Source organism: Trachurus japonicus, chromosome 6 (assembly GCF_045865225.1).
Source record: "Trachurus japonicus isolate A0001 chromosome 6, Traja_1.0".
Lineage (NCBI taxonomy): Eukaryota > Metazoa > Chordata > Actinopteri > Carangiformes > Carangidae > Trachurus > Trachurus japonicus.
This window is the reverse complement of record NC_140912.1, coordinates 9,597,763-9,606,255: the sequence shown is the minus strand read 5'-3', so window position 1 is coordinate 9,606,255 and position 8,493 is coordinate 9,597,763. Positions and strand designations below refer to the sequence as shown.

The 8,493-nt window shown below is 43.3% G+C and overlaps 1 protein-coding gene across 2 annotated transcripts; it reads right to left on the bottom strand.

Moving 5' to 3' along the window:
* Positions 1–448: 448 nt before the first annotated feature.
* Positions 449–5,652, bottom strand: LOC146985565 (G protein-coupled receptor 22-like). 2 transcript variants are annotated; one of them, XM_085778637.1, is made up of 3 exons: positions 5,179–5,652; positions 2,984–4,053; positions 449–2,181 (listed from the first exon to the last, which is right to left on the bottom strand). In XM_085778637.1, exon 3 carries the CDS (start codon positions 2,171–2,173, stop codon positions 857–859), a length of 1,317 nt encoding a protein of 438 aa, XP_085634763.1. In that variant the 5' UTR covers positions 2,174–2,181; positions 2,984–4,053; positions 5,179–5,652; the 3' UTR covers positions 449–856. The 2 variants fall into 2 exon arrangements, with proteins under 2 accessions (XP_085634763.1, XP_085634762.1); XM_085778636.1 differs by having other exon boundaries at positions 449–2,177; positions 5,179–5,648.
* Positions 5,653–8,493: the final 2,841 nt, after the last annotated feature.

Below are 8,493 nucleotides of genomic sequence, written 5' to 3'. Positions count from 1 at the left end.
TTCTTTTCGATTTGAACACGTGCTCTCCCTGTTACATACCCTGTCTCACCATAAAGTTGTACTTAATTCATCATACCAAAATAAGGCAACTGTAGATTTTCCGTTTGGCTCAAAGAGGTGGCTGTTATGAAACAGACCAGGTTTTGATTACATCTGGTTTATGTCAAATGAGATGATGAGAACCACTGTGTTCGTTTGTGTTTCAGGAATGCGAGCGCTCTTCAACTCTAAAAGCCATGATTGTGAACAGTACCTCCATTGCTTTTGTGCCATAGGAACATAACAATATTTTACTTCTCTCTTTCTCTCTGTCTGCATCTCCATACCTACAGTCTCTTTTCGACTTGAGGGCTTTGCCTCTGAGGGCTCCCAGGCAATAAGGTCAGAAGACTGCAGGGGCCGGTGTCAGAGCAAGTGATGATGAATGGGAGTAATCTCACAGCTGTTACAGAATCACAAACACTTTACTTGCGGGAGAACAGGAAGCCTTTGGCTGCATTTGGTGAGTGAACACAAAATTTATTATAAATATACATATACATAACAATTCCTACTTCTCTCTATTTATATACCTTGTTTACCCTATGCTGTACATGTATTATGTATGTACACAATGTACTGTTTGTTGTTACTGTTACAAAAAGCCATGCAATATCTACAGTACAGTATATGGTATATCTATGAAACCTACTTTTAATCTCAATAAATAGTAATAAATTATCCACCTCTTATTTTTGTACATTCTATGACACAAATTACTTACATTACTGCTTTGGATTAATATTTTCCCTTTTTCTTCATGACCTGATGTCAGTTGTAGCTGCTTTTATTGACCGTGTACCGATAATGAGTTCCTTTACTCCACATCCTCAGAGGACAGACATTTCTGTCGGGCATCTTTGTCCTCAAATGTCACCTTTTTGTTCCTCTTCGGGTCGATCCAGGAGTTGTGGATGATGGCATTATTAGGTGTGGGATCAGCCTCAATAATGGACACCACTCTCTTCTTCATCTTGCTTTTCAAGACTTTCTGGAACTTCTGCCTGGTGAAGGCGTAGAGTAGAGGGTGAAAGATTGTGGTCCCATAAGCCATGACCAGGAAGCCCAGTCTCAACTTGACCATGAGGTCACTGGGGCCCACACTCAGGATCACTGTGTTGAGAACCGTAATAGGTGTCCAGCACAGTAAGAAGGTAGACACAATCAGGAGGGACATCCTGAAAACTCTTTTTTGGCGCTCTCGTCTTTCTCTGTGACGTTTAACGGCCCTCCGTAGGGCAATAATTACAGAGACAGAGGTTCGCATGCCCAGCGTGGGGTTGCGGCTGCCACTGCTCTGGGATCCATCCGTGGCCTCTTGCTGAGTCGTCATTGCCGTCATGGATGGACGCTTTTTCCTGCGAGCCTTCTTCTTCTGTGAAGCATGGAAACGTGTGCCAATGCGAATATTGAGTGCTTGCAGGATCTTTGAGTAGGTGATGAGCATGACAACAGCAGTAAAGAAGAAAATAGGAATCTGAGCAAGCAAATGGTAATAGAGCCCAAGTTCTGTGTAGTACTGGTTAGTGTGCACCACATTGTCCACCACTGTCTGGTTCAGGTCAGCGTGGCCCTTGGCGAAGAAACCCACCTCAATAAAGGGCACGAGGAAACTAGCAAAGGAGAGCACCCAAATGGCAGCCAGCAGGGCCAGGGCACGGCCCATGGTCAGCACCCGGTTGGCTGGTTTGACTGAGATGTCGTAGCGATCAAGGGTGATGGCAAGCACATTAGCAGCAGTGGCAACGCTTGCGAAGGAGACACAGGCTTCATGGAAACAGCAGACGAGGGCAGTGTCTCCCTCCAGGGACAGCAGCACCACCACAATAGTGAGCGGGATGCAGCACACACAAATCAGCACATCCAACACATGGAGGTTCATAGTGACTATGTTACTGACAGAACTAATGAGGTTCGACTTCATACAGTAGAGGGCAAGCACGGTGAGGTTTGAGCTCAGGCCCAGGAGGATTTCCAGCATGAGGAAGCCAGTCAGGGAGACTTGAAAACTAACAGGGTAGGGATACGGGCTCGGGGTTGCCGGACTCATGGTGCGGCTGACAGGCTCTGTGTTATCGGTGACTGTGACGTTGCTCATGGTGGCTTCTTGTTCCAGGTAGGGAAGGATATGCATTATCCTGCCTAAAAGGGAGAATAGAGGAAAATAATTTAGGAAGAGGATAATGAAACGAGGTGGACTCTAGAAGAAGTACATCTCTAGGAAGCTGTAATTACCACATCTGAGAAACCTTGCCAGATGCAATGTTGCCAGTTAACAAATGATAAGGAAGCCTTTTGAGTTGAAATGAGAAATACTCAGCAGAAAGTCGTACTGTAACCTCTAGATTAGATTGTCTCTGTGCACCTGGCATGACTGACTAGTAACAATCTCAGCATCTTCCTTGATCAGACAGTTGCTTTTAAATTGAATAGCCTAATGAGTTGGTATGTTGTTGCAGCAGCTTGCTACTACTTTTTAATCTCTATTGAATATGGACATGCTGAGTTAAGTTTTAATTTGTTCATATAATGAAGGTCTTGAAAAGTGGACAAAGGCAACAGTGAATGAGGTAGATTTTATCCTCATTCAGACAGGAATAATATTATACTTAACAAACTGAACCCATAATTTCTGACAGAATATTAGTCATTGCCAAATGAAGGCAACTGGAGGTGGTTTATGAGTGACAAGAAAATTCTGCCAGAAAATCCTGTTTATCTCATCACCAGCAGGCTTCCAACTCTCAGAGAAGCACTTAAAAATACAGTTTGTTCAGACAAGATTGAAATAATAGAAGGACTAATGAGCACCAAAAAATGAGTGGTAACCAGGGCTGTAATAAATGTGGGGTTAAGGAGAGAAAATGTAATCAAAAATGAAATGAATCAAATCTTGATGGCATTGTAGATGATGGAGAAAAAACTGTTGTTTTGCAATATTTACCCTTCCCTCCAGCTCTATCTGAATACCAGGGCTGTGTAATCAGGCCATGGAGTCCATGTTAGATCCACAGAGACAAGCATCACATCCAAACATAGCCAGTGGAGAAGTGTTTCCGCTCCAGCAGAGCCCCCCCAGTGAGGCTTTCCCTATCACTACTTGTCCTTCCCAGAGAGACTGACAGCCAGAAAAGCACCTGTCCGTCCCACCAATCGCTGTCTCTGTGCTGCCAGCGTTTTCTTGCAGGCTAATGTCCTCTAAGGGCTTTTTCTCAGATCTCTGGTCCGTTTGCTTTGGTGATGGTGAGAGCACTGACGGATGAGTGGAACAGGGATAAGGTGTCGGAGCCACCTCCTGTTTATAATCTCATGATATTCCCAGGCAGGAGAAACACAGCCAACCGAGAACACAAAGAAATACAGACTCTTTCCTCTGCAGAGGGTGGAATGTACTGCTCATAGTACAATCCCAATCCTTGCTTTTTGCTTTCGTGTCCCAAGTGAGAGGATAGCAGTCAGATCTGTAAATATAGAAAAATAGATACATCCATTAGCTTGTACTCCAAGAGTTTGCCATGCAGATTCCCCAGTGTACAGCATAGGCTTGTCCAGAATCAGCCCAGGAGAGGTCAGTGCGTCCGAGCAGCGTCCAGGCCCATGTCTCCCTTGGGATCACTAATGGAACAGGCCTTCACTCTCCACCATTCTCATCAGTCTCTGTATGCCTGGCTCCAGCCGCCATTGACTTTTAAATCGAGCACAGGTCTCCAGTTTGCCCCTTGACATGCTGAACCCTCAATCACTGGAGATGGCGCAAGTGGAGCAGATTATTAGAGTGCATATGTGTCCAATCACCGTGACATGCGTGATCACCATGACATTTGTGGTCTCTCTTATTTATATGTGCTTAGGAGGGAGGTTGAATCAGCAATTGGGGAGAAGGTCATCCTCATGAGGTAGTGGAAGCGAGTTCATCAAGCAGAGCGCCTGCCTTGTAGACTGTAGGAGATGTACACAGCATCGTCTGTCTGTCCTTCACTTTCACATCTTTTCTTCACAGTGTTTCACAGAGACCTATAAAGAGAGAGAGAGAGAGAGAGAGGATATGGTTATGGATGATAGAGAGAGTGAGATAAGGCGAGAGGAAGAGTAGGAGGAGTAAGGGAGTGTGGGGGATGCGTTAGTGAAAATAAACATATCCTCAGCAGAGAGGCGACAAGGCAACTCTTATTACAAGCCTCTAATATCTTATCATGTTCCTGTGAATTGCCTGATGCACTTAACATCTTTGTTAATGTATTAACATAACAGTCGCACCACTACAGTGGTTGTACAAAAGCAACTGGTATTGCACCTTTCAGCTTCCGAACAATTTTCATAGTATTTTACTATGCTTGTTTATAGTATGAATTACTGCAGGAAAACGCTGTAGTGCAAATTGTTGTGTGCCATTCATAGAGCCACAGTGCTGGAACGGCCATATAATTTTCATTTTAAGGGCAGTCTTGCTCTGAGGTTTAGCGCAGTGTGATTCCTCGGGGAACTTGTCATAAAGACATGTATACCTCCCTGTATGTCACCATATGTGATCCATGTAATCGCTTCAGAGGATCATGTCGGTCACTGTTCAAGGTTGTCTGAGTGATGGATGCGATACTTTACTATGCCACAATGTCAGCAGAAATGAGCAAGGAGCACGACTCAAGGGACAGGTTCATGGATGTTAAGATGCACAGTTTGAAAGTGAACAATTGCCAATCAAGTTTCTTGTATCGCTAGAGCCTGATACCTTAGATATAGTGTGTGTGTGGCAGGAAAACACAGAGATGTGCTCACAGTATGGGAATAAACAGCCATGCTCATGCATAAAGAAATTAGCAAAAGCCTTCAAGGATGTTATGTTTACAGAAGCAGCTATTTGGAATTACAAGTTTAAGATTGAATGCATTTTGATGAATAGCTGATCCCTGGTTTCCGTGTTTTCCAAATGAACGTCTTTCAATAACGTATTGCAGTTGAAGATTTTTATAGAAAAAATGTGTGTTGTATGTTTCAATTCATGTGCATTTGTTTTGTTGTGACAGAGATTAACATTGTTTAACATTGAGTCGTCTTTTCTGTCACACATGCTCTACTCAGCTAAGTGCTGCAAATCAAACCCATAAGTAGAGTGCCCCATCAAAACACAGCAAAGCTCACCAGGCAGGGTAAACACAGATGCTCCGGGGCTGGTCCATACACCACGCTGTCCCCTCTCCTTCCACCTCTGCAAAGATCTGGGTCGGCAGATACAAATTGCCGGTTTATCCTCTGCTCCTTTCAGCAGTAATCCAAGAATTAGGATTGAATATTCATGAACACTCAAGGGTCACTCTACTGACAGATGTTCTTTCCTTCCTGAGTCCCAGACAGAGAAAAACAAGTCCACAGAGATTAGTCCTGACAAGGATGTTGCTGGGATTCTTCTTTTTCCTTCCATCCATCCATGTGGACTGGTGTGTGAATACTCCTCATCTCAGCAACTCTCTGTTGTGCTCCCTTCCTGTCTAAGTGTCTGAATAGGAGTGCAACCCATTACACTCCTGCTATCTCTATATCTCCTGCTCTGCTCTCTTCTCTCTCCCTCACTCCCTCCTTCCCTCTCTCCCTATCTCTCCCTCTCTCTCTTACTGCGGAGGTTTGCAGTGCTCCCCCAGTCCTGATTGGTCTTCTGTAATAGGCTTAACCCTTTCCTCTCCAGTGAGGGGAGGTATTTCCTTTTGTTCTGACTCTATCCTCTCTACCCCGACAATGACTGTGACATCCCGTGCAGGTCTGTAGTGATTTGGAAAAAAAGCTGCCACTACTACGCTTTTGCACAGGGACTTTAGATGTCACTGCACAAAACACACAACCTGCTGCAGAGTTGTATAGGCAGACTGTTTAAGATCTGGAAATGCCGGGATGATGTATTAATTAGCTCTGTCACAATGTAATGATCAAGTAATGTGTGCTTGTGCGCCGTAGGGGGAATGATAAGGATGGAGAGCCAGCAGAGAGAGGCAATATGTATATATCGAGTGTGTGTGTGTATATATATATATATATATATATATATAGATTTTGTGCACATACATAGCTCTTCATATGCGTGTGCAAGTGGGCATTACGAGGCAGTCAGATTGACAGAGAGGAGATAAATTCTTGCATCTGTGAGTAGGAGAAATGGATTATGCAGGAAAGTCCAAAAAAGAAGTGATAGAGGATAGTGGCTCTGATTGATAGTTTTAATTAAGTCGCTTTGTCAGATCAGTGAGAGGCTGAGCACCCTCCATTCCTTTGTCAAGGCTCATTTGTCAGGTGCAATTATTGCCAGAGGGCATCCTGGTACCTGACATCCTCCAGTAAAAAAGCGACGGGCATCTGTTGCTCTGGCGTGGCAACCTGATAACCTAACGATTAAAGTCCACAGAAGATGCATCAGGTGTTGTTATTCTGATGGTGACAGTTTAATAATTGCTCTTCGCTGGGGAAAGCTTTTCACTCAGTTTTTAAAGCATTTAAAGTTGACTTGCAACTGAGATGAATGGTCTAGAGGAGATGAAAAAGATGGAACTTTGGTAGTCAGGAAACAAGTTATCTGTTAATCTGTCAATGATTAATGTGAGTCACAGAAAATTAGTAATATTTCAGTCAAAATATGACCAACTTTTAACTAGCAGTATCCTCTTGAATGTGACGTCGTGCAGCCTTTATTTTACATTGCAGTACACTAAAACTTTGGACTTTGCTTTGTTGTTTCAAGAGGCACTGTGATGATTCAATTCAATTCAATTCAATTCAGTTTATTTGATGGAGAGGGGCAATGTACATTGATACACATATATAAATGTACCCAATTCTAGCTACCAAGCTAATTTCTATTGCCAGTCCCCCTATGCTAAAATATAAACAAGCAGGTTGAGAAAAGGAAACCATAAGTACAAGTAGCCTACAATATTTGAATGATGACATTCTGGACTCTGAGGATTCGTGGTGACCTTTTTTTTTTTTTTTTTTTTTACACATTTTATTGTCTCGACTGTTGACATCAGTTAATTCCGCCGATAGAATATTCAACTAACTCATAATGAAAATCACTGCAGCTCTTGTTGCCATCTGTCAGCAACTTAACACAAAATGACTCACGTATAACGTTGTTTTAGGATTGTGTTAGTTGAAAGTAGGATGATGAGCTTTCCCTTTCACATCCGACTGACTCTCTTGATAGAATCTCTTCTACAGTATTGTGCCAATGGCAGCAACTCGATATAGAACAAATTGGAGGTCGTGGGGAAAACCTCAGTTCCCATCTGGTTTGATCAAACAGCCTGGTTACTCCTGTGTGTTTTCCTTCCACTTGACACACTGAGACCACCACTTATCGGAGGATTAAGAACAGCAAATAATTGCATGTTTTTAAGCCTGTCATCAGCTTTTAAGTCTCACTGGATCCTCACATTGCATGATATGGAGCTTGGCACGTGTGTGGCGAGAAATTGTGTGTGCGGAAGAAAGATGTGAGGTTTGACAGATGGGGAGAAGAAAGAGCTTTGACTATGTATGTTTGTTGGTGTGTAGCTGTTAAGTAATACTGTATATGTGGGTCTTTTACTTACTAGTGTTTGGTGCATGTGTGTACTTTGATTTGTATGTAGGACTGCATGTTTGTGATAACCGTCTATCATTATATATGTATGCACTCCACAAGTACCTGCTTCTTGTAGGGGATCCATCTTCAAGCCTCTAGTTGTCAGACTATAATTACCCAGCACATCAGTGCAAAACAGCTACTCCATCTTAAAGACATAACACGATGTTTCATCAGAAGGATCCTGAAGTGAGTGGGAAGTGGATGTGTGTATGAAAGAAGACTTGACCGATCACTTGACAGCCTTCTCGCGGCTCTTCAGGAACCCTCCCAGATTAAAGTGTCATAAACACGCTGCTGCAGAAACACAACATTTTCAAAACTTGAGAGTTCAGTAGAAGAATGATTTTAATATTTCATACCCATTAATATTTAATCCAGCTTCTTCTCTCTGTCCCCACATGCTGTCTTAAATTCAATACAGTTTTTCTCCCCTTTCACTCTGAGTGCCTGTAGACGTCCATGGATGTTGTGCATTTCTTTGTCTGTACCACACTAAGTGCATGTGCACAATCTCTTTCGCACAGTGTGTGTCTGTGAAGAGAACCCTTTCTGGCCTTAGCTCACATAAGGAAGATGCAGATGGGCCGTCAGTATCTGTCTTATTTAAAGTTCACGCTTTGCATGTCATACAGTAGGCAGCCGTTGGGATGGAAGCCGGCAGACCCAGAGGACCCTGCGCACAGACTTTTATCTCCTCTCTGCAGCAGGCATCCTGCACTTGCATTTGGTGCCACTGTGATTTGCTCCAGATTGCTCCAGAGCTGGCGCAACTTTAGAGAAGTGGCTAGTTTCACATGTTGTAGTGGTCTGCTGTTGTCTGATCTATTTAAACTGCCATTTTC

What these genes read in the sequence shown, in the direction of transcription:
- LOC146985565 (XM_085778637.1), bottom strand. Translation starts at nt 2,173, where the DNA reads ATGCATATCCTTCCCTACCTGGAACAAGAAGCCACCATGAGCAACGTC.